Source organism: Phalangium opilio, unplaced genomic scaffold (assembly GCF_054372755.1).
Source record: "Phalangium opilio isolate 3A_F unplaced genomic scaffold, DU_Popi_V2 ptg000017l_1, whole genome shotgun sequence".
NCBI classification, from domain to species: domain Eukaryota; kingdom Metazoa; phylum Arthropoda; class Arachnida; order Opiliones; family Phalangiidae; genus Phalangium; species Phalangium opilio.
Window position 1 is genome coordinate 6,199,236 of NW_028324151.1, and position 26,559 is coordinate 6,225,794.

General features: G+C 36.3%; 3 protein-coding genes and 1 long non-coding RNA gene across 6 annotated transcripts in view; 2 read left to right on the forward strand and 2 right to left on the reverse strand.

Annotated features, from left to right (window-relative positions):
- LOC149702729 (uncharacterized) overlaps positions 1 to 26,559 on the forward strand; it is a 157,899-nt gene that overhangs the window by 69,782 nt on the left and 61,558 nt on the right. The window lies entirely within an intron of this gene.
- The window catches only part of LOC149702730 (protein Wnt-4-like), a 151,310-nt gene that overhangs the window by 67,253 nt on the left and 57,498 nt on the right, over positions 1 to 26,559 (forward strand). The gene's annotated exons all lie outside the window — the stretch shown is intronic.
- On the reverse strand, positions 15,005 to 17,832 carry LOC149702734 (uncharacterized). Of its 2 annotated transcripts, none has more exons than XM_089866636.1 (2): positions 17,618 to 17,832; positions 15,005 to 16,670 (listed from the first exon to the last, which is right to left on the reverse strand). In XM_089866636.1, the coding sequence occupies exon 2, from the start codon at positions 16,009 to 16,011 to the stop codon at positions 15,328 to 15,330; it is 684 nt and encodes a 227-aa protein (XP_089722762.1). In that variant the 5' UTR covers positions 16,012 to 16,670; positions 17,618 to 17,832; the 3' UTR covers positions 15,005 to 15,327. The 2 variants fall into 2 exon arrangements, with proteins under 2 accessions (XP_089722762.1, XP_089722761.1); XM_089866635.1 differs by having other exon boundaries at positions 15,005 to 16,700.
- Positions 20,408 to 21,058, reverse strand: LOC149702735 (uncharacterized). The gene is made up of 2 exons (XM_089865791.1): positions 20,921 to 21,058; positions 20,408 to 20,846 (listed from the first exon to the last, which is right to left on the reverse strand). Exons 1-2 carry the CDS (start codon positions 21,000 to 21,002, stop codon positions 20,587 to 20,589), a joined length of 342 nt encoding a protein of 113 aa, XP_089721917.1. The 5' UTR covers positions 21,003 to 21,058; the 3' UTR covers positions 20,408 to 20,586.

Sequence of the window (26,559 nt, forward strand, 5' to 3'; positions counted from 1 at the left end):
AAATAGGTTGTCAGAGCAAATTCCGTATGCTCCGATTGTAGAAATAACACCCTAGAATTTAAGCAAAGCGTTTTTCATTCTATCATACATCATTTTTGGAAAATATGTATCTTCTTAGCATCTTAGAACGTGCCAAAAAGGCATTTAGTATTTGGTTATAATATAGTTGTCAAATGCAGGCTTCATACAAACGAAATGGAGACCCCGGAAATGACTAAGAAATAAATTGTTGACTGAAAATTGAGGGAAAAATCAGGGAAATTTATAGTTTTCAGTAAAATTCAGGGAAAACTCGGGGGAATTTATAATTTTTAGTGAAATTCATGGAAACACGGGGAAATAAATTTACTAAAATTTCAGAGAAAACTCTTTAAAATTTATAATTTTTAGTAAAATTCAGGGAAATTTGTGAGGCTTGAGTAAAAAAAACAAACCCGTAGTTATTACTCCAAATAAAAAAATTACTCCTAGGTGGCATGGGAATTTCAGGGAAAATATGGGAAAAAGCCCATGCCATGTAAATGTCAGGGAAATCGGTTTTACAAAAGTTGCATCACGACCTAAGTTATATCGTACTCGTACGTATCAAGGTACTAAGAGACTATATGACGAGTTTTAAAACCTATATATATGAATATATCGATATATAAGCTTAGTAGGATATGATGTGGTTGGTTGTAAGATGAAGAAGAAGAATGCATTCGGGCCTTGTTTTGACATGACTCAAAGCTAAACAGGGATGAATGGATACGGGTAGTTTTCTTCCAAAGGGTGTCCCAGCCCAGTGCCTGCCTGCCTGCACTACTTCATCTGAATCTTTCGCAACAAACGTGACAGTTGGGTTATATTATATATCCCTTTGCAAGGCCAGTGGGAAAAAACGTATACTTATATAGTGGCCGCATAATAGAAATAAGAGATAGATAAATTTCTATCACTAATACTACATATAATGCATACTTCTTACTCCTACACAAGATTACGTAATAAATAATAAGGAAGTTATATGGGTCTTGAAGCTAAGAAATTAAAAAGATTAGAGTGTCTTTAATGAAGGTTTTTTTGATGGAATGCGATGATAATGATATACAGGGTGTTTCTGATAAGTCTGGCATATATTAAGGAGGATGTTCTCTGTACGATTTTTCAGTCGAAAATGTAACTTTTATCTATAACATTTTGCCACAAGGGACACTGTCTTCGAGTTATGAATGATTTGAGTGTTTTAGGGATGACCCCTTAATTAAATTAGAAATCATTGTCTCAATCAGTCATCCGTAAAATACACTGGTCAATCATAACTCGAAAACAGTGGCCCGGTCAGCAAAATGGAGATAGAACTATATAGACTCAAAATCTACATATGCCATTGCACTTGGTCCTTACACGTGAATGTTGTTTTCAAAGATGCAAAAAATATAGCAAAATCGTTTACCAATGCCATAAAATCGGGGACAAAACTGAGAGTCGTTAATATATATTTTTAATTAGAAAAGATTAATATAATATGTCCATACTTTTAGGAAATTCCGGTTAAATATATGCACTAATTTCATACCAATTTTTGACACGACTATAGGGCACTCTATTATCGTGAGTCATTTTGATGTCGTTTAACTTTTGATAGATCCGAATTTATTCCCTTTAATATTATCGTCATATTAAAATTACTATGAGCTCTTTCCTATATATCGGAATAAAATTGAGAGCGAGGGGCTAGATACTCGTGACTGATCTCAAAAAAGACAAACTCAATAAACAACCAGACTGAACTCAACAAACTCGGTTCAATGTCAGGCAGGGTGACCACTTTTCCTATGTTTTTAAGTCCTATCTATTGTCTCCTATAATTTTATGTTAATTCCTATATTCTCCTCCTATATTTTAAATCAATTTCCTCCTATATTTTAAATCAATTTCCTCCTATATTTTAAATCAATTTCCTCCTATATTTTAAATCAATTTCCTCCTATATTTTACACCAATTACCTTCTATTTTTTCACCAATTTCCTTATGTATTTTACATCAATTTCCTCCTATATTTAATATTTTACAACAATTTCCTCCTATACTTAACTTATCACCCCAATTTCCTCCTATACTTAACTTATCACCCCAATTTCCTCCTATATTTAACATTTTACATCAATTTCCTCCTATATTTAACATTTTACATCAATTTCCTCCTATATTTAACATTTCCTCCTAAATTTAACATTTTACACAAATTTCCTCCTATATTTAATATTTTACTCCAATTTTCTCCTATATTTAATATTTTAACCAATTTCCTCCTATATTTAACATTTCACCCCAATTTCCTCCTATATTTAACATTTCACCCCAATTTCCTCCTATATTTAACATATTACCCCAATTTCCTCCTAAATTTAACACATATTACCCCAATTTCCTCCTAAATTTAACACATATTACCCCAATTTCCTCCTAAATTTAACATATTACCCCAATTTCCTCCTAAATTTAACATATTACCCCAATTTCCTCCTAAATTTAACATATTACCCCAATTTCCTCCTATATTTTCCTATATTTCAAGGAACAAATTATCCCAATTTCCTCATATATTTTCCTATATTTCAAGGAAACATATTACCCCAATTTCCTCCTATATTTTAAGGATAAATATCCTTTTTAAAGGAATTTACAGTTTTCAATGGTCACCCTAGTGAGTAGAGTACTAGACTCCATCTATAGTATCTGCCTCCTCGTTTGTAATAGGTAACTTCTCCTTATGTCGAAAAACCCGTCATAAGTGACTAGATAACGTCAATCTATTTTGAGTGAAAGGCAGCCGGCCATAGAAGAAACACTCCAAGGTGTATGTATCTACTTTGTACGTGGTTTTGTGCCTTTGCTTAAAGACCATCTTCCTTTTTTCGCGTTGGGGCGCTCACGCTATGTTGACCGACTACTCGAGACCGGCTGTCTTTGGTCGTCCTTTTGTTCATCATTTCTGTAGGCGGCAATATCAAATAAGCTGTAGTTCATTTTCATCCCTTAATCTTTACTGAAGTCAAAGCCATGAATCTATGTATATAGGTATTGTATTAACCGCGTTTATCTTGTAGTAAAGTCTCGTGGTGAAAAATGATCCAATTTTTCCCCACCTTCCTGCGCTGGAGCGATCAACTTTTTCATTCCTATAGTTTTGGTTTGGGTACTGGGAAATGATGTAGAAAGAAGCTACGGTACTCGGTTTCCAACCTTTATTGGAAAAGTCCATCACCCAGTCACCACTTTAGTCTTATACTGTATATGTTGAGTTAGGAATGCATTCGGCTTATTGGAATCATTGTGTAGCTAAACATTTTCTCATTGTATCTGCTGGGCTGATTTGTATGACGAACTTTACCAGGGATGAATGAGGTAAGATGGATTGGAAATGATGATGGGCAACCTGCGGCACTGGTCCGTAATTCTCCCAGTGTACCTCGCGCACGCCCCTATACTTCGGTAGGCGATTGTTAAGTGCTGGCTTTTAGCGCCATTGTATTTGTATGAGGACTAGCTTCTATTTTTATGACAGAGGGGGCGTCCTTTACGATTTCGTACTGTACGGCCCAACCTAAACGCCACTAAGGATGCTAGGAAGAGTATAGGCAACATTATAGGTATGGGGGTTCCACTCCATTCCTCTCTCTCCTTCAAAATTTTACCTCGCAACGCGTTGCACCTTGCGCGTGCCAACCAATGAAATCTTAGTTAGAAAGACGTCAGAATTATGAGGCGTGACGTGGATGGTAAGTTCTCATGCAAGCCCGGCCCACAAGACCCGCATAGAAATTAACATGAGGTACAATTATTCCTAGTAGCTGGATGTATTCTTGGCTAAGGTTGAAGATCGTTGGGTTGGTGTTGAGTACATATTACGCTGTCCGGGTTCTCGCAAACATTTGTACACCTACGATCGAGTTTAAAGCAATTTCATCCCTCTACCGCTTGCCCAATCACCTTTTTTGGAAAAGGTATAGGGCATAAGCGTATACAGGACCACGAAGCGCAATAAATTTGCGGTTTAAGATTCCTAGGTACGTAGCACCCCCTTCCCCCACATTCGTCTTGCCGGGAAACAAGAAGTTACTTCGCGTGCGTGGTTGTGGCTTTGCAAGGATTGATTGGGAATTTGCTGACTAAAGAACAGAATTTAATTGGAAAAGGGGGTTTGTCAAGTGCAAGTCCTGCTGGTACTAAGCAAGAAGGTCCCGGGTTTGATCCCGGATAGTGGCATCGGGTTTAAAAACCTGGGAACAAACCTTTTACAAGTTCTTTCCCACCACCTTTCGATCAAAACTTGCTGAGGTTAACGGTAATAGTTAGAATAGAGCGCTGGTTAGCCTAACCAATAATTCGTTTACGTGGAGTATGAGATTTTTACATATTAAATTTTATTCGTGCAATTATTGCTCTTTTTATGCATCTCGTTTGATAGATTTCATATAAAACAAAACCCTTTATTAAATGACAGACAATTATAGCAAATTTATAGTCCATTTTCCCAACACGTTACAAATACTAAAAAAAAATGAGAAAAAGAAGTCTTCCGATTCCATGATTCGAATCACATCCCCTTTCCCACCTTCAATGTCTTTTTTAGTTTCCTGATTTGTCCGGTTATTTTTCTCGGAAAGTGGAAGGAAAGGAGTGCAGGCGCGAACTAGCGTTATGGATATTTCTCCTCGATTGGTTTTATATATATATAGGTCTATCTCGCGCGTAAATATAACATTACGTCAATTTGATCTTTACTCTCTCTCTCTCGCTCGCTCGCTCCTTTTTCCTGAGCAGTCAGAAAACTCTGGGAAAGAGTGGATCGTCTGGCTATTCTGGCATCCGCCAGGGAGTTCGTATTTTCGTCCTGTCTCCTAGACCAATAATTTGTATCGGGTTTTATTATTTTGCGCCTCTTTTTATTGACTCGGCGAACGTTTTAGCTTGATTCTAATTTTAACGTCGGTAAAGAGTGGTTTTGTAACGAATGGAGTCAGCTAGGCCTATAAATATTACTTCCAGGAATTCATAGATACCTTCCACTTGGAATATTTAGGTAGTCATAGACCCCCCCCCCTACTAATAGCTGATTGAAGGTTTGAGGGGTAAAGTTTCCCACAGTTCAGTTCAATCAGTTCAGTTATTTGTCACCCTAAACTGATTTGATTGCTTTAGTCCAGTTTCAGGTTGTACATCTCCTGAAAAGTTTCAGTTCAGTTTCACTTCTAGTCCAAACCCGACTTGAACCGAACTGACACCCGCTCCTAATGCCTAGCGTTTCATTGGATATTCACATATATGACAATCGATGACCCGTAGGTCGCGGGGGTCAATATCGCGTGCATTTCTAATCTAAAATGCATTATTGATGACGTCAGCTATGGGTGGCGGTTTCTACACCACCTCCCCTTTAATTCATTATCAGAGAAAGGCTAAGAAAATATTTTGACTGTTGAAGATTCCAAGTAAATCTATGTATTCCTAATATTACTCGTAGAAGCCTTAAATATATTAAAGAATACATACAGATAATTGGAATAAACGTATCCAGGCGGATTTTGGTAAAGGAAGAGCTATAGCCTAATCATTACGTTATGACGAATGAACCATGGTAAATTACCCTTGTAAAATACGGATTCACATAAGCTTCATAGTTTAACAGAGATGCCATATAGGAAAGGGAAAACCGCTATTCTGAAATAATTTAAATTAGAACATAATTGTGGAAAAGCCCGGAAATCTCATTCCTCTTCATTTTAACTGCGCCTACTGTAGATATTGGCGGTTGTTCATCCGCTTATTTATCATATGTTTCCTGTTTATATTAGCAAATTAACGTTGGGTTTTTTTTTCTAAAGTTCTTTTTTTGTTCAAGTATTGATTAATTTGTGCCCGCAATTACGCATTTTAATCACCACCCCGTCCGCTGTAAATTATTCTTTAGGGTTTCAAGGTAATTCTTTCATCAGCTCCGAATTCTTGCATTATTTATAACCCTTTAGATAATAATTATTAGCTTTGTATTAGACGGATATCGGGGTTTTTTACGCCATTAGATGCGGTATCCGTGATTTACTTATGTTTTATTATTATTGGAAGGTACTATCAGTATCAGGCTTTTAATTAATTCGTGTTTTTCTTGGATTTAGGCTCCCCGCCTAAGCCACTTAAACAATTATTATCTATATCGTTAAAATTATATATCAACAAGAATAATATAATGATTTCCGACAATCTTTCGTAGAAGCGACACTGGCAGAGGCAGAGCCATGCAGGGTCTTTATAATATCCTTTAGAGGTCTACGACAATTGGGTTAAGTACATTTGGTGAGGACACTGGGTGTCCGGTAATTGGGAGCGGGACAAGTTTGGAAGGTTGAAAATTGGGTGGTCAACTGGTCAAGAATATTGGGTGGCAATGATAGCGAGAGAGGGACAATTGGGTGGCAATGATAGCGAGAGAGGGAAAATTGGGCGGCAATGATAGCGAGAGAGGGAAAATTGGGCGGCAATGATAGCGAGAGAGGGAAAATTGGGCGGCAATGATAGCGAGAGAGGGAAAAATTGGGCGGCAATGATAGCGAGAAAGGGACAATTGGGTGGGAATGAAACTGACAGAGGGACAATTGGGTGACAATTAAACCGACAGTGTCATGGGTGGCAATGGTAGCGAGAGAGGGACAATTGGGTGGCAATTGTAGCGAGAGAGGGACAATTGGGTGGCACTGATAGCGAGAGAGGGACAATTGGGTGGCAATTATAGAGAGAGAGGGACAATTGGGTGGCAATGATTGCGAGAGAGGGCCAATTGGGTGGCAATGATTGCGAGAAAGGGACAATTGCGTGGCAATGATTGCGAGAGAGGGACAATTGCGTGGCAATTATAGCTAGAGAGAGACAATTGGGTGGCAATGATAGCGAGAGAGGGACGATTGGGTGGCAATGATACCGAGAGAGGGACGATTGGGTGACAACGATGGCGAGAGAGGGACAATTGGGTGGCAAATATAGCGAGAGAGGGACAATTGGGTGACAACGATGGCGAGAGAGGGACAATTGGGTGGCAAATATAGTGAGAGAGGGACAATTGGGTGACAACGATGGCGAGAGAGGGACAATTGGGTGGCAAATATAGCGAGAGAGGGACAACTGGTTGAGAATGAAACTGACAGACGGATTGGCAGTTGGGTGACAATGAAACGGACAGAGCGTCATGAGTGGCCAGTTCGGAGACTGGAAATTTCATTTATTAAAAGTACAAATTTGTTTTGAAAAACCAGAAAAGTTTGGTGAAATGCAAAACCTAACCTGACCCAACTGAACGTACCCAAACCTAATGTGACCTAATTGAACCAAACATGACATTAGTCACATGACTAATCCAAACCACAAAGAACGTGAAATTTTGACCATCCAAGTTTTATCATTTTTCTTCAAGAAGTATATATTTTACAAAATAATTTTTATGTCATTATTATCTTTGCCCACAAATACATTAGGATAGGTCAGTTTTATTTGATCGACTGCGCTTTAGTTAATTTTAATCAAGATCCCTTCGGGATGGGATGAGATTGGATGGCAGAGAGAAAAACCTTTTCTCTTTATTTCTTTATATTACATTTAGGTCCTGGAGCGAGAAAATTCTATAGCTCACCCACTCTAAAGGCTAAGGTAACTCTAGAGTACGTTTTTCACTGTTAGTGCTGCTGCCCTGCATGCAGATGTCAATTTTCCCACCGTGTGACGTCTCTCTTGTGTGTGTGTGTGTGTGTCCCTACAGTTACACGTACTTTCCATCATTGCATTCAAGAGCAATCGCATCCGTTTGTCTCTTCTTCCGGTATTAGGTGTCGCGCTCACTGATTTTTTTTTTGTTTTTTAACTCCCACGCGATGGAGAGAATTGTATTAAAGTGTAAGAAAATTTACCCCAACTTTTAAAAATATGTGAAATTTTTACTAAATATTTCAAAGATGGTTTTTTTCCATAATCTGAAACGGTTTTTCGCTACCCTAATGTTTCAAGAACCATTTATGACAGTGCTGTCATAGTCGTGTCAGTGAAAACCTGGAATAATCAGGGTTTTAAAAATGGCAAAACATTAAGGGAATTTTAACAACTCGGGGAATTTTATTTCAGTCTGGTAATTTTTAGTGTACTAAATTTCCAACGCAGTGTAACACAATATCAACGTTTTAAGGAACCTTTTATGACAAGGTTCACCAGGGTCACGGAAAAACCTGGAATATTCAGGGAATTAAAGATTTAGGAAGTTTCAAAAACTCTTTGAACTTTATTTTAATACTTTAAATATGATTAAAATACAACCTGAAGGGTTCATTTGTAAAAATAATATTCTTTAAAATCTACTGTTAACCTTTGACCTAAAAATATCAGGGAAAATTAGATGAAATAGTTACTGAAAATTAAAGGAAATAATCAGTGAACATTTCAGGAAATAGTCTGGAAAAATTAAAGGAAAAAGTCAGGGAAAACATTTTGAAGCTAGCTAAGCCATTCTCAAAGTTTAAACAATTAATTCATTAGTCCATCGTTTTTAACCCCAGGTGAAAGGTCAATGCTATCTTCCAAACATTAAACCCATATCCCTCGTTCTCATGCAGTTTCTAATCTATTTACACTTGACATATAAGTTACCATTTTGTATTTAATAATCCAAATGGACCCCATCGATAAAAAACAGTGTATATTATCGACTATAGTTCTAAATGACCGTATAAAATGTGTCGATAAAACGTTAAGAAGTATCGCGACAACTAAGAAAAAGGTGCATGCATGAACAATACCATCCGTACTGGATGGAAGGGTATAACTTAGCCCCTATAGGGTTATAGGGTTAAAAGATTAATTTTATAGAGATGACACTTTGATCTTTACGAGGGGAGTCCTTTTCCTATACGAAACCTAAATACAGTCTGTTCACGTTATACCAGTTAATGTAGGGACATTAGAGGAAATGGAATAATTAGGAAGACATAGGCGTGGAGAAAAGGCACACTTTCCGGCTTTGGGGTTATTAATTTGGGTAAGTTGAATAGTGATCGTAGTTTGATCATCTCCGGGCTCCTTATGGCCAGTAAATAAGAGGATTTTACGGCAAAGTCCTTGCGCAAACATCCGTTTTCATAAAACGTAATCATGGAAATTTTCTTCGGACCTAAGAAACCGTGAATATTATATGGATGCCCCGTTTGTTTTTTATGGACGCCCACACCGTACGTCTCGGGGGCCCCCAATTTATAGAAAGAACCCTCGTAAAATGCGCCAACCCACAAATCATAAAAATGGGAAAAATAGGAAAAAGAAGACGCCACAGCGAGTTGTTCGTTTTATAATGTGTAGCCATTTTGACTGGACATGTTTGGTAAAGACATAAGACTGTAGTGAATAAGTATGGCTCTGGCATAGGATCTGTTGTCCATGCGAGGTATTAATTGAAGAGATAGAGGCGCCATCTGTAGCTCGTTTTATAATGGGTAGCCATTTTGACTGGACTTGTTTGGTAAAGACATAAGGCTGTAGTGAATAAGTATGGCTCTGACATTGGGGCTTTTATCCATGCGAGGCATCGCGACGCCATTAGTAGTTCGTTTAATAATGTGTAGCCATTTTGACTGGACATGTTTGGTAAAGACATAAGGCTGTTATGAATAAGTATGGCTTTGACATAGGGGCTTTAGTTCATGCGAGGCATTAATTGAAGAGATCGCGGTGCCATCTGTAGTTCGTTTCATAATGTGTAGCCATTTTGACTGAACATGTTTAGTAAATGAATAGGCAGGGATAAATGAGGTAAAATGGAGTGGAATTGAAGATGGGCGACCTGCGGCACCGTAACGCTCCCAGTGTACCTTTCGCACGCCCCTACCTTTCGGTAGGCGATTGGCTATTAGTTGTTACTATGTATTTCAGTTTCTAGTTACGTCAAAAACGCCACCAGGAGTCTTTCTTCTTCCTTTTTTTTACTCCGACCCTATACTTATGGAGAGTATGATAGGCTTATGTTTTAGGGCATAAATTGACTGTGTACTATTTTGAAAGGTTTTTCGGCAACGCAAGGGAGGTTTAAGTGAAAGGCATAATATTCAAATTTAAAACTAAATGGTAGGCTTATTTTTTAAAAGTTCGGTCCAGTTGTTGACGTTTGTGAGTACGCGTTAACCAATTAAATATTGTTCTTTTGGGTCGCAATATAGGGGCATTTCTCTGGAGACATTCAAGGCACCATTAAGAACCCAGAAATATAATTAAACCGATTCACTATTTACTTAGTTTTAACTTTTAATTTTTTGTTATAGGCCTTTGTAGGAAAAAATATATAATTCATTTTCCATTGCTGGAAATATAGGAGCCTAGGGGCTTGTTAGTTGTCTTAATCCCTCGTACCAGATGGTCATTGAATACAAATGGAGCAATTTTAGCGTTTTAGTCTGTTTAGGCCTAGTTGCGTTCATGGTGCAGGCGCTTTAAGCCTTTTTTATCGCCTCCGATAAATCCGTTTTGTTTTACAAGGCACTTGGAATAATATACGATGAGAGAAGGGCATGCGGGCCTTGGCTAATATAAAGGTAGTTAGCTTAAAATCACCCGGGGACGACTAGCTTCCTTGACGAACGTCTAGGTCTGGTCTTCCTACCAAAAACTAAGCCCAATCCTCTCTTATCTGGTCCATGAAAAAGTTCAATTTAGTCTTTATGGAAGGCCTTATGCAAGACTGACAATCCACCTTGTCCAGGTGTAAATCCGGGAGTCGGTCCGTGAAATTTAAGAACTCTTGGAAATTCGAAGCTTAGCTCAAAAGGACCCAACGTTAATTTGTACCTTTTTCTCTTTTTTTAATTTACCTTTCTTTCGAAAGAAAGAAAAAAGAAATTTAAAACTTTAATTCTGATTAAATTAGCTGGGTTTTGGTTTGGGTTTGGGTATTGTATGTTTTCAAGTTCAAGTAATTTATTCGGATGTCTTGTAACGGGCGTAGGGCGGCTGTGGTTCAAGATAGTATTTATTATTTGCAATTTGCATATCGACTGAACTAAGCAAGTTTTATTCTCCATATTTTCTCCTATTTTTCTGTAAAACTGTCTAAGTATAGTTTTTAACCAATTTCTTCCCATTGTTTCCCAAATTTTACACCAATTTCTTCCCATTGTTTCCCAAATTGTACACCAATTTCATCCCATTGTTTCCCAAATTTTACACCAATTCCTTTATTTTAAGGATAAATTTAAAATATTCCCTTTAAAGGCTTTAAAAAGTTTCAGCCCTCATAGTTTCATTAGTTATTGTTTCCCAAACATCATGGAATCCATTTTAAATTGATTTACTTCTATAAATGAACATCTGACGATATACTAAAATATCTGTAGCCTTCTTTAGCAGAGACGGTGTTTTTGACGAGTATGTGGGTAGAATTGTTTAGGTATTTCCTGATGGATTCCTCTTGCTCTAACCCTCGACCAGGCCTCTCTTTGTTGGGTTAAGTAGTGCCCAGATACTCTCTCAGGTATCTCAACCCATTATCTATGTTCATTCAGTAATGATTTTGAATTGTAGAAAATTGCGCCGTCCATTTTTTTGAAAATTAATAAAGTACCCTATTTTTTATCCACCTAGAGGGGTATGTGTACAAAGTTCCCATGCAGTTATTACGGTCCATTAGCTAGGATTCCCTTACTCACAAATTAGAAAAATTACCACACTTTTACCCAAAGAGCGGTAATTTTTTTAATCAAAGACTTTGAGCGAAACATTATAAATATCCTTAAGTTTCATACAAGGTGTTTCTGATAAGTCTAGCTGACATAAGTTAAGGGGGATGTATGTTCTTTGGGAAATTGATATTGACTATAGAAAATCTAACTTCTATCTCCATTTTGTCACAAGGGACACTGTTTTCGAGTTATGATTTGATTAGTGTTTTAGGGATGACCCCTTAATTAATTAAATTAGAAATCATAGTCTTAATCAGTTGCTTAATTAAATTTAAGGGGTCATCCGTAAAATACTATGCACAATCTTAACTTGAAAACAGTGTCCCTTGTGGCAAAATGGAGATAGAAATTACATTTTTGACTCAAAATTGATTTCCCTAAGAACATCCCACCACTCATGCCACCAGACTTATCTGAAACACCCTGTATAGTTTGAAGAAAAATCTTTTTGATACACATTGACAATGCGTTGAAACTTTAGTGAAACGGTTACTTACCGTAACTTTATAATTTTAATTGTCAAAACGGTTTCCAAATTTTTTTCGCGTTCAAAATTCATAACATTTTAGAATATAACTAAAGGCATTTTCAGACGATAAAACTTTTGACTCAACTAGATGGGAAGACGTTGAGTCTGCAAAAATTGGTCAGTGATAAATTTTTAATTAAGCTTATTTTATTTCGTAGATATTTCATTAGGAAACCAAACCAAAGGTTAAAGGTTAAACAAACCTATACGAAAATAACTAATGTAGATGCGCGTGCTGGTATAAAAATATGTAATTAATATTATAATCCCTAGTTTCGAGACTTCTTGTAGAAAGTTAGTAAATAGATTTAATTTGCTACCCTTTTTTTCTTCACTTTTATTACAGGGTGCTTCTGATAAGTCTGCACGCCATAAATTAAGAAGGGGATGTTCTTTGGGAAATCAATTTTGACTATAGAAAATATAACTTCTATCTCCATTTTTTGGCCACAAGGGACACTAGGCCTAGCTGTTTTCGAGTTAAGATTAGTCAAGGTATTTTACGGATGCCCCCTTAAAATTTAATCAAGAAACTGATTAAGACAATGATTTCTAATTTAATTAAGGAATGGGTCATCCCTAAAACACTAATAGAATCTTAAATCGAAAAAAGTGTCCCTTGTGGGTAACAAAATGGAAATAGATAGAAGTTACATTTTCGACTCAAAAATGATTTCGCAAAGAACATCCCCTATTAATTTTAATTTTGTTAGCAAGAGTTATCATAAACACCCTGTATAGGCGAGATGGGGCCCAAGATGAGCCAGGGGAAAGGGGGTAACCCTGTTTATGAGAGTCATATTTCATTGTGATCCATTTTCCGGTTCATTTTTCTACGATTAAGGGTTTAGAAGGGGTAGGTATATACTCACCGGAGGGTCTTGAAGATTAATTTCATTATAAAGGTACAGGGGAAATCCATTACGGCCAAGGCTTGCCACTGTAACTTTCTAAGAAACTGGAATTAATCTCAGTAAGATTAAAGACTTGTGAACTTGCTAAGACGAACATAGCTATACTCCTCTTAAGAAAAAATTGAAATCGATGGCTTGCTAGCTAGCTACTGTTATAGTTAGGGGGGGTGTTCCTGGTATCGGCTAATTGGTCTCGACGCTTAATTAAAAGTCTATTTTTAAGTTTCCGCGTCTAAAAATATATAATAACATTTTTTTAATTATTATTATTAAACTTAATTTATCTAGATAATTAATACGGATGTAATTAAGAGATTTTACGAGATAAATGTGGTTGACGTCACAACTTCAGAAGAACTATGATAAGGATCATTAGTTTTATGTCTCGTTTTGATTTTATATCTTAAATTTGTGCAATATGTGTCACGGATTTTTGAACCACGTCAAACTTTTTGGGTAATTTTTTTTTTTTTCACATAATTAAGAGGTCATCCCTAAAACACTGAGTCAAATCATAACTCGAAAACCGTGACCCTTGTGGCAAAATGTCATAGATAGAAGTTACATTTTCGACTCAAAATCGATTTTCCATAGAACATCCCCTTAATTTATGACAAACTTATCAGAAACATACTGTAGATATACATATAATCATAGTTTTTGGTAAAAATCAGCTTTTGGAAACTCTAATTTCATAGCTAAGCACAAAACATTATTTTTGTTAACTTGGGACAGTTTGGAAAACCCAAATTATATGGTGTCCAAGCTTAATTTTTGTTTTGACCTAAATTTGTTTCTATAAATATATGGGAAGTCTGGACTTAGTAGTCTTAAAATTCAAAAAGTCCTAATCTTCAGAGCATTTTAATATCTAAAAGCCATATCTGAAATATTAAAAATAAAATAAATAAATAAATAAACCTTATAAAGATACTTTAAGCTACAAGTTAATGAACTCCAAAGATATTAAGTTTCAATAACATCAAAAATTGAGATAAGACATCTTTGCTTTCACAAATAAGTACGCAAATTTTTACCTCGACTTTTGGCCTTCGATCGGTTAACTTTTTACCGACCTCTATAAGACAATAAATCATATTTAAACAAATAATTTCAAAATAAATTAGTTTATTTTCAAAATATTAATAAATACACCAGCAATATTATTATTTTTTTCTTGTTAAATATTTAAACTAAATAGGTATCTTAATTCACATTAAAATAACTTACACTTTCTTCTGTAAAAATAAACGGGTATTTTCCCTAAACAAATTCCACCTCGATCAATGCCACATATTCTAGAGAGACGTTGGCGCTGCTGGCAGTTGCACTGTACAAAATTAACTATCCGAGACTTACGAGAGACAAGAGTTGTAATATTTAAACGTCACTGTTACGTAACAATTTCCTGTTGTAGGGAAAGGGAAGTTCCCTTTTTGTTTAAATTGCGTAATCAAGCGCTCACGTTTCGCGCCAAGTTGAAGTTACCAACGATTGCGGATTAGTTCTCTATGTTATACACTGCACGTGATTTACGGAAATTGATTATTTAGTTTTTTTAAGTTAATATGAAGGCACAAATTAATTTAATTTAGTACCAATTTAATAAATTAATTAATTAACTTATAATGAACCTCGTAAGAAAGAAAAAACTAAATCACCTTACTAATCGTAAGAGTGGCAAATAAGCTCTGTTTTTGTTTATCTAATCTACATATAAAAGAGAAAGATATTAAGAAAAGTTTAATATCAATTCTTGGAAAATAAAATTGAAGTCGGAAATTTGAATTATTATAAATAGACAAACACGTTATATAATTTTTGCAAAGTATTATAAAATATTTTATTGTTTATAATAAATAATTTTTTAAAAATATCAGCTAGGCAATGTAATAAAATAATCAGCGACTTAGACACAATCAATATGATTATGCATAAATTAACAATATATTTTTCTATTTTAAAACATTTTAATAAATAACTTAAAGATTTAGGCCATTGTTGGCAATAATTTGTCAAAGCTAGGCTAGTAGTCAATTTTATTATTAAATAATTATAACTAAGTATAACATAATCAATATGATTATAAATTAACATAAAAACTCTAGTAGTAAATATGATTAATGTTGCGGTATTTGGTCATACCGTCATCGTCGGCATCGCAGTTTCGTCAATGGGGCGTAAATTTAGGCTAATCCTGGTTGCGATGGTTTTAACGCATCCCACTGTAATCTTTTCAATGGCCATTCTGTACTGACTGACCATATCCGCGCTGCATCTTTCCTTGTACATTACCGGGACATCGTAGGTCATCTTTTCACACTTTTCCTCGACATTAGCGTTATTCGGGAACAGTGTCCTCTTTGGTTTGTCGCATAAACATTCGGCTTCCATCAAATATTCCGGAAGTCGGTTAGGGTTGTGATTAACCTTCCAATAGTAGGGGCAATCGCCTTTAAATTCGGAAGGATAGAATTTTGATAGGGTCAAATTTTCACGGCAAAAGTTCTTAATTGCGTTTGATTCTGTACGATTTTCGTATCGTTTAGTTAGTTCTTCTCTGTTGAAAAGATTGCAGTCCGGCGAATCAAGTCGTTCGTTAATGGTAAGAGTATAAAAATACGGTGAGCGTTGGTCAATCTTTAGTTTATCTTCTTCGGGAACACTGGCAACGTTACATTTCACCGAACGTCTATTCATAACTGACCTGTAGGCCCTTTTGAGCAATTTCATAATATCAGTTGATTTGCGGTTACCGTTAACTTGGTTAACGATGGTAATGGTTAAGACCAGCGCAAAGATGAACGACTTAGTTAATTCCATTTTGTTTTTCTTTTTCAAAATTATTTTTATATCTATCTATATTACGTGATTGTTTAGAGATTCTTTCAAAATTATTTTTATATCTATATTTACGTGATTGTTTAGAGTTTCTTTCAAAATTATTTTTTATATCTATATTACGTGATTGTTTAGAGAGTGTGTCTTCTCTCACCTGCTGTTTGAATAGCTCTGAAGCGGTTTCCATTATTAGTCGGTTTTTAAATACAATTTGAATCCGTCACTGAAGGGGACGAAGTATAGCGCAGTAAAAAAATTCCCCTTCCAACTTTGAGTCTTTTACCCACTTTGCCTTTGACGCGAGTTGGAAATTTCCGTTATCTCTTTCGCATCCTTTTATTTCAGTTTTTAGTTTATCTCTATATTATAGGATACTATAGTTTGAGTTAGCGCGCGGGTTCAATTTGAAATCACACACAGAGAGACTTTACGGATTTTTCTTTCCTTGACGTCATTAGGGGGATTGTCTCTTTTATGAAATGGAGACGTATTATTTCTCTCATGCATCGTTTTCATATACGGTTGGTTCTTTTTGGCGTGACGATATTTACGTCAGCGGCAGAGAGGTTAAGGTAATGTTGTGTTTCAACTCGACGCAATTTTTTGTGCAAAATACGTACGCACGTGTTTTGAGGTTGGAACTTTAGGTGAAACATGAATGGCATGCGGACCTTTAACGTTTATTATTTTTTTGGTTTTATTTATTAATTTGGGTTGGTGAATGGTGACGTGGTAATATATTATAATTTAGGCGGGAATCTTGCGCCACGTTGACCAGTTTTACATCGGGGTTACCGACGTAAAGTTGCGAAGGTTCAGGTATTTAGGGGTGTAAGATTTAGGGGCGTAATATTTATTAATAATAAAAAGGTATAGGATATATTGTTAATTAAAGAATGATAGATTTCCGGTTTATTTATTGTGCGTTTTAATTATTTTAATTATTGAAGTCTGCGTGGGAATTTTATTCTAATGGTGGGAAATTTCTAATTTCTCGGGTTTATTTATTGGAATATTAATTTCAATTTTGAATATTAAATTGTCACGTGTTACGATATAAATATTTTTTAGAACATAATCTTAATTAAAGAAGTTTAAGAGTTGATTTATAAAAATAATTAATTTATTGGCAGCCCTGCATGAAAAATGCTGGAAACTAAATAATTTTATTTCTATACAATTGAAAAATTAAGAAGCATTTAAATTTAGTTTTGATAGATATACAGGGTGTTTGTGATAAATCTGGCAGGCATAAATTAAGGGGGATGTTCTTTAGGAGTCTAAAATGTAACTTCTATCTCAATTTCCCCTAAGGGACACTGTTTCAAATCGAGTTAATATTGGTCAAAGTATTTTACGGATGACCCCTAAAATTTAATTAAGAAACTGATTGAGACAATGATTTATAATTTAATTAAGGGGTCATCCCTAAAACACTCCATTGATCATAAATCGAAAACAGTGTCCGGGAAGGCAAAATAGAATAGATAGAAGTTACACTTTCGACTCAAAATCGATTTCCCCAAAGAACATCCCCTTTATTTTATGCCACCAGACTTATCAGAAACATCCTGTATAAAATACTTACAAAGTCACGTGTTAGGTTAAACGTTGATGGTCGCCTTCAAGTTGAATTTTTGGCCTAATTAGGCTTAAACTTTCTCTAATAGGCAAAATACCATTAGATTCATTGTAATTTTAGCAGAACTTGTACTACCGCAATTATCTGCAAGTCTAAAGTTACTCTAAACACTGACAAAGAATTATAAACACTGAACTGAGAAAACTACCCATAAACGCGTTCCAGACTTTGAAAGGTTTATTTTGTAGATTATTTTCGAGAGGGAATTTTCTTGTATCGATAAATTACCGATTTAGTGATAAAACGTAAAGGGAGGGTGAAGTAGAAAATCAGGTGATTTTTTTAACCGATTATTCTACTAATTGTAAGACCAATCTGGATAGTGAAAGTGAAACATCCAGGAAATACATTCGAATGATTTTTAATTCAAATTATTTTTATTACATTTCATGGATAATTTGAAATAAGCCCCTACGACCAATCACGTAACGCCCTGCCTTTTTGTTAACAAAATTATCGTGGCAAGTGCTCCATGTCTCGCGCCACAATTTTCACATCGCGCGCAAATTTTATCAAATCTTGCGATAAATTTCATTCGACACGGAACGTGCCACGAGAAATTTGTTAATAAAAAGGCAGGGCGTTACGCGATTGGTCGGAGGTACTTATTTAAAATTATACATGAAATAAAATAAAAATAATTGTAATTTTAAAATCATTTGCTGTTTTTTCTTGGATGTTCACTATGCAGATTAGTCTTAATTAGTAGAAGAATCGATTAAAAATCACTTGAATTTCCATTTCACCCTCCCTTTAAGGTGGTTTCCCGTCTAAAAGTGACTTGATTTCCATCAAATCTTGCGGGAGTTTTTAGCCTCACTGTGCATAAAGAGCCAGAGGGTAGAAAGTTGAAAAGACCTCGAATGTCCTTGAACGGTTTTTCAAGGTCGTCATGAAAAGTTTTTAATTATTGCTCCAGCAACCCAAAACGATAAAATTTTACTTTTTATGTATCGAAAATCACAGACTCGCATTTATAGACGTAACTTAGGGGTATATGCTTTCCAAAAATAACCTAATGCAACCAACCCTTTGTTAGTTAGTGTAGTAGTGGAAGTTATAATATCTGGTGATAATTATTTTTAATTATCGCGTTTATTGTTACAGATAGTACGATGTTTCACTTTAAATACCTCGAAGTAAAAAAATATATAATTAAACAAATTGTACCCTTAAAACCACGAATATTTCAAATCAATTCTGTCGATAGAAGCCCCTATAGCAGACCGATACCATAAGTAAGATGATACTAGAAGTAAAGAGCTCTAGCATTGGTAGTAGATCCTGGCACTAGTGAACAAATTTGAAGATTTTATGCCGCTTCCCACGCGCCTACACTACTGAGAAAAAAATTGGTCGAGTTTCAAAAACATTTCCTACCTCCTTCCCCTCAACCTAAAGCCGCGGAACACGGACGCGGGTGCTGGAATCTAGTTCGGCCGTCTACCGCCGCGATCGTCTCACGTTTTCGAGGGAAAATTCAGAAACCGCTACCAGAGGGCCAACCGTTGGTGTTGTTATCAAGAATATTCACCTTCGCAGAGTGAAGAATTTGGTTAGCTCAGTACTTCTAGTCTCATCTTACTTCTGCCGATACTTATGAACCATAGAATTATACTATGCACTATGTACTAATTGCGGGTTTTCCCATAATATTTACTAATATTTCATAATATTGTACTATAATTTAGGATGTATAATATTTACACTACACACATGACAAAAAAGAAAAAAAAATCCCGGCCAAAAACACTAAAAAAAACCTTGCAATGGTTACTAAATAATTTGAAAGACGGTTATAACCAGTTGAGTCATAACAGGGGGGGGGTGTTTACTGGATTTAATTTAATTGTTAGATGATGACAATAATCAAAGGTTTTGCGTCAATTTAAAACTAATGAATCATTCCGTAAAACACTATAGGATTAAACTGCACACTACAATATACAATTTAAAGAGCTATAGGAAGTAACTTCCTCTACAAAACATCCGGTATCGCGCTAGCAGATTAAAGAAAAACCCAGTGAAGTTAACGTAAATATATAATATTAAGAGTTTAAAATACGACGTCAAAGCTCGACCTACTTCCTAAACCAATCACCACCCTGTTAATTGCGGTGATTCAGTGTCAAATCTAAAATGTTTGTATGTCGTTTAGACATGGACGTCGCTATTAAGGTCAGTTATTGCACTCATGCTGTTATGCCCAACAATTCCTATGCATGGACATGGGGAACAAACCACTTTAGGAAAGTAATACTAATCTGAATACTCGCGTTGAATTTGAACAATAACGGTCTTTAAGTTGTTGATGTTAGGCTAAAATTTCCGATATTATTTCACCCATTTGCCATTTCCGCGCAACTGCCTCATGGGCCAAACTTTCAACCAGTGATTGAAGGGAACACGAAAAGACTTCAAAAACATGTGATTTATTGCAAACGTGAGATAACGTGTTTTTTAACAGTCTGTTTAAACAGGTTGATATCGATAATACTAACATAGTTTTTTACGTTAACGTGTTCCAGCCACAATGACAAATTATTTACAATATTTGCACTGCAGTAACTGAAGATTAAATCACGCTGCATGTTGCAATTTTCTGGCAGCCATTGGATAATATAAATTTCTATTTACTTATACGTTTTATTAACCTATGATGACGCAACACCAGCAATACGATCTGGTCAACAAAGCAGTTAAAGTAAAGAAATTTCAGCCTTAAAATTTCTTTATTGTCTTATACTTAGCTAACAATACACGGTATAAATGCCTTAATTAAAAATTTATGTTTAGGAATTTTTCTTTTGTATAGAAATAAATCTCCGTTATATTTAAATAAATAAACAAAATGACGCGCGACTTGTAAAATAATGATCAGCAATTGGATTAGACCAATAGTTAGTTCCATAACCTCAGGGATAAACGCGAGGTACTCTGGAAGGTGGACTGTCTTCTCTCGTTGAGTTATCATCGGGTTTGGCAGGTGATGTTTCATTGGCTTCATCAAACCTGTAAAATGCATTGAACCATCCACTGGGGTCTGGGAACACATCGGTTCTAGGAAACTTGGGCAAGGCTGGTATTTCGAACGCAGTCCAATTGTAGTTTGGCTCGGGAATTTCGGGAATCTCTAAGGTTCCCCAAGTGAAGTTCCATGGTTTAAATATCCAAGCTTTACAGAATAGACCCGATTAAAAGTTAAATTAGGCGCCAGGTTTTGGGATGATAACTTTCACAAATACTTACACCCATTTTGAAACTCCCAAGTAGCCGACACACATAAGACGAGGCAACTAAGCGCAAATACTAACTTCCCCAACATGAACATTGTGATTCCTTTTCTTTAATCACCGGTTAGATTGAATTATTTTAATTACTCGAAGTTGAACGTTGATTGTGACTATCATCAACGCGACTAAAACCTTTTATACCTTATTATTAGGCCAATTATAGGTCATTATTTTCTATTACCTAGACCTCTGTTTTTTAGTCTGAATTGAAAACTTGGCATAATATTGAAACTAAAGTAGTTGTAACAGCATAAGTTTAAAAGATATGTTCCATAAGTTTGTCACTGGTTACAAACTGGAGCTTATCATGAAGTGATTGAAGTATAGGTCATAGATTCGAGGTAAAGCGATGATTTCCTGGTGAGGCGCTGTCAAAGACTTAGTACAGACTAAATAGGAGCTAGATGGAAGTCCTGCAAAATTAACCAAGAGAGTGTAGACAAATCAATTCTCGCTTGTCGTTCTCGAACTAGCTCGAGCTGTAAGTCTTTCAGTAGCATTACGAAGTATAAAAAGTGTCATACTTATGGAACATATCTTATACACTTATGTTCTAATGTACATTGGTGACTTAAGTTTTTATGTAGAGCGTGGTTTAGCTAAGTGTTAAGAGCTTAATTTCAGTAGTCTTAATTAAATTTTTTTTCTAACTTCCTCATTATATGAACTGAGGATGTATGAATTCTATGTCTAAAACGTTTTGTAGATGTAAACAAATATGAATGAATTATATTTTTCTATTGAAGGAATAATTAAATGCCTTTCAAAAAGTTAGGTAAGAAATATTAAACTTAATAGTGGCTCATTTCATACCGCTCCGTAATTTTTAAGTATTACGTAACAGGCTACTAACAGTTACCTAACAAAATGTTGACTGCATGTTTGAACTTGTTGGAACTTGAATATAGTATACGTAACATTTCCTTAGACATTATGGATAATTCTTAGCTCAAACAGAGCAATAGCTGAAAAAGAAAATATAATGTATATACAGGGTGATTCAGAGATGTATGCGTTCCTTGCAACAGTAGATTCCTTGCAAAATTTGGAGTCGAATTTTCCTGAGCGGTTTTGGTCTAAACCGGCCCTTAAACTCCGGGCCCATTTGGGCCCAAATACCCCCTTCAGACGGTTCGTAAAATCTTGGTCTAATAAGAAAGCTTGTTTAATACTCTTGTTACTTTTGAAAAAAAAAAACAAACAGGTCATAAAGCGATTTTGGTTAAACGAAATTCAGGTTTTCTGAAGAAACATGCGATACCTAACATTGCCCCTTACTATCTTTCTCAAGCAAGTGTTTAGTTTTAACGTGTCGTCTGAAGAGGGTATTAAACAAGAGGTGAAGAAAGAAGTTTAAAATGAGCTATTATCGGTGATTGCCAATTTGAGAAGTTCTTAATTTCAAATTCGCATTTTTGTCTCCAAGTTTCCGCTAGAGCTTTCCACCCTCTTCAGACGAAGCATAAAAAGTACTTTCAATAAATGTTTTTTGGATATTTCTTTATTTCGATGTGACAAACGAATTAAATTGAAACAAAAGAATTAAATTGCAACAAAAGGTCTTCAACGACTTATGAAAGAAGTTGCTCAAAATGAGCACCATTGGTGTTGATGCATGCCTGAGCCCGACGTCTAAAAGACCCTTGCACACTATTTATCATTTCCGGATGTTCTCGAATGTTCGCCGCAGCATGTTCAATGCGCTCCCAAAGAACGTCTCTTGTTGGAACTGGTGAAAAGTAAACCATGGCTTTCATGGTTCCCCACAAGAAAAAATCCAGTGGATTTAAATCTGGAGAACGGGGAGGCCACAGCACTGGTCCAGCGCGTCCTATCCATCTTCCTGGGTATTGTTCGTTTAGAAATTCTCGAACCGCACGACTGTAGTGCGCGGGAGCACCACATCGAAATAAAGAAATATCCAAAAAACATTTATTGAAAGTACTTTTTATGCTTCGTCTGAAGAGGGTGGAAAGCTCTAGCGGAAGCTTGGAGGCAAAAATGTGAATTTGAAATTAAGACCTTCTCAAATTGGCAATCACCGATAATAGCTCATTTTAAACTTCTTTCTTCACCTCTTGTTTAATACCCTCTTCAGACGACACGTTAAAACTAAACGCTTGCTTGAGAAAGATAGTAAGGAGCAATGTTAGATATCGCATGTTTCTTCAGAAAACATGAATTTCGTTTAACCAAAATCGCTTTACGACCTGTTTGTTTGTTGTTTTTTTTTTCAAAAGTAACAAGAGTATTAAACAAGCTTTCTTATTAGACCAAGATTTTACGAACCGTCTGAAGGGGGTATTTGGGCCCAAATGGGCCCGGAGTTTAAGGGCTTGTAACTCTGAAACGGTTCGGTTTAGACCAAAACCGCTCAGGAAAATTCGACTCCAAATTTTGCAAGGAATCTACTGTTGCAAGGAACGCATACATCTCTGAATCACCCTGTATAACTGCACCCTGGTCTCAAGTATTATATGGTCTATTTATTTGAAATAGTTAATTGATACCCCAAGCATTATTGATTGACTTTTGTTTCTGCAAAACTGAATTAAAAGTAGGCCTTTGAATGTCAAAACGCTTTTGCCTTTTGTCTATCTCAAAGGTTTGGTTTTATCATAAGTACATAAGATATGTATTGTTCCTGCATAAGTTTGTCACTGGTTACAAACTGGAGCTTGTCATGAAGTGAGGGAGGTAGGTCATAGATTCTGGTAAAGCGACGCCTGGTGAGGCGCTGTCAAAGGCTTAGTAATGCAGACTAAATAGGACGTAGATGGACTGCAAAATTAATTAACCGAGTGTAGACAATCAATTCTCGCTTCCGTCGTTCTCGAACTAGCTCGAGCTGTAAGTCTCTCAGTAGCATTACGAAATATATGTAGTGTCATACTTATGAAACATATCTTATAAACTTATAACAGACCATAAGTTCATGAGATATGTTCACCATAAGTTTGTCACTGGTTAAAAACTGGAGCTTGTCATAAAGTGATTGAAGTAGGTCATAGATTCGTGGTAATGCGACGCCTGGTGAGGCGCTGTCAAAGGCTTAGTTCAGGCTAAATAGGACCTAGATGGAACTTGGTCCTGCAAAATTAACCACCGGGTGTAGGACTTCAATTCTCGCTTGTCGTTCTGCTAGAACTAGCTCGAGCTGTAAGTCTCTAGCAGCATTACGAAGTATAGGAAGTGTCTTACTTATGAAGGAACATATCTTATAAACTTATAGTTTTATCGATGGGAAATAATAGCTCTGGGAAATGATTTGTCACTTGGAACGATGAATTTCTTTTTGTTCTCTTTTTTCTCTATGAAAGACCGCGTTCATGTATGTACTTATAGATAGAGACAGTGTCGTGACGGGGAATCTCGACACGACACTACATGCACGCGCGGACCAACCAACAAATGACATATTAATAATCAATGAAAAAGAAGAGAGATAGCGCACTAGGGGGAACCTAACCTCTCCGCCATCCGTCAAAAAACTTCCCGAGTCATCTCATTTACACCCTCTTTTGCTGTACAAGAATGAAGTAGATAGAACTAGTGTCGCCCCCATATCGTGGCTTTACGAACGAGATTTCACTTTTTTTCAATTCGACAAACACGAATTGAATCGCTCTTCTGGGAGTAATGAGTCTATGAGAGGATATACTATAGAATAGCACACTCTAAGATCAAGAGTGCGTCAAGCTGCGGAGTAAGAAACTGCAGCAGGTGACAGAAATGGGAAGTCGTAACCAATTAGATTAATTGGCAAGGAACAAGTAGCCAATGGTATTAGAAATTGACCGGAAAAAGTACAAGATCTCCTGAGCTTCATTTTCAGTTGTCATTTTTTAAATCAGACATGTTAAAAACAATTAGGAAATTTTAATTTATCGAACTTAAAGTGTACTAAACGTCTACGGCACCACACGTTGACTTACGCCTTTTTTGGCCAATTTCTTCTCGACCAAGTGTCGAATTTTCACTCTCCTTCTCCTATCATATCTGCAAAGCCCAATCTCATAACTAGTACCGATTTGTCTCAACAGCGGCGTTGGTGTTTGCCTAAAATTTTAAACAACTTCCCTATTTCTCTATTTTTTCGCGGTTCTTCTAACTATAGCTGAGGATTCTTCTTCTTAATTTACTCCTGTTTAATATGAGGCGTAAGAAATACCCAAGTGAGTATGTATGTATGTATGTAAGAGCATGCACGAAAGCCCATCTTTTCCATGCAAGTTTCCTTGAGAGACCAATCAATGTTGAGCAAATTTTCCTGCGATGACCCTATGAAAGTTTTGAGAAAAATCCATTTTTCTTTCCTCAAAGTTGCTAGGAAGTTTCCTATGGCCCAAACCTTCCAAGAATATCTCGAACTTCCCCGTTCGACTCATGGCAACGTTCCAAATAATCATGTAAATTATTCAGCGACAATTAAAGTTTTATAACTGGTCGGTCCGGAAATCAAAATTTAAGGCGGAGTAGACTTTTAAACGAAGAGATTCCCATAGAGACCCCAGTATCTCATTGGTTCTTGAAAACTCACGTCAGCGAAACGCGATGGACGAAAATTACGTATTTTCCCACTGAGGAGAAGCGAAATAGCCCGGCCTCCTTTTACGTCCCCCCTTGTATTTTGAAAGGGGGACTGGGACTATGGCCCGCGCGAATACTTAGGCATCTTATACCTTCTCCCTAATAAACTAGATATCACTTCTTGCTAATACCTAGATTATATCCCCTCAGGGGGTCTAACGCGAATCTTAATATCAATATCAGGCAATTCGGAAAATATTTTAACCAAAATGTCTACTCTAATCCACTTGTATCAAACCTTGCTTAGCGTTAATTTGTAAATAATACCATGCAATATCTATTTGCCTTCTCATGTTTTGTTTCATTCTTAAAACTTTAAATATTTGCTTATTGAATAAATACGGCATAAATGGCGTAACGCTTCTGATATCCCGTTTTTGTGTCTAAAACTAATATAGTTTGTTCCATCGCAACGGGGGACCCCCTATATTTTCATAATGATTCGCTCGTTCTAAGGTATTTTGAGTATTTTCTTTAAAACGAAAGAAAGAGGGAGTCAAGTCCACGGACGTCCCGCTGTTTTTCTGACTTATAATTCCCTTTATCCCCATCGCGTGGCGCTGCCTGCCCGCTCCTCGTGAGCCATATACGAATAGTGAGAATAGGATGTCCGTAACACGCCTACGGAATCTACGGGGCTTTTAAAACCTACAGACTTGACGTATCAAACATAGAATACACTTTTATCAAAGGTAATACGTATTTCGTTGAGATGAAGTTGATTAACTTGGAAGTTATGATATTGGAAAGCCTCTTACTCGGTTGAATTCAGCACCTGGTTGTGTTCTAACCTATACCAAGAAGTGATATCTAATTTATTAGGGAGAAGGTATAAGATGCCCAAGTATTCGCGCGCCATAGTCCCAGTCCCTCTTTCAAAATGCAGGGGGGGGGGCGTAAAAGGAGGTCGGGCTATTTCGCTGCCTCTCCTCAGTCGGAAAATACAAGTAATTTTCGTCACTCGCGTCGTCGCGCTGACGTGAGTTTTCAAGAACCAATGAGATG

Coding starts and splice junctions, on each gene's coding strand:
- LOC149702735 (XM_089865791.1), bottom strand. CDS start 21,002: ATGTTCATGTTGGGGAAGTTAGTATTTGCGCTTAGTTGCCTCGTCTTA. Junction 20,847..20,920: donor TTGGGAGTTTCAAAATGGGT/GTAAGTATTTGT, acceptor TATTCTGTAAAG/CTTGGATATTTAAACCATGG.
- LOC149702734 (XM_089866636.1), bottom strand. CDS start 16,011: ATGGAATTAACTAAGTCGTTCATCTTTGCGCTGGTCTTAACCATTACC.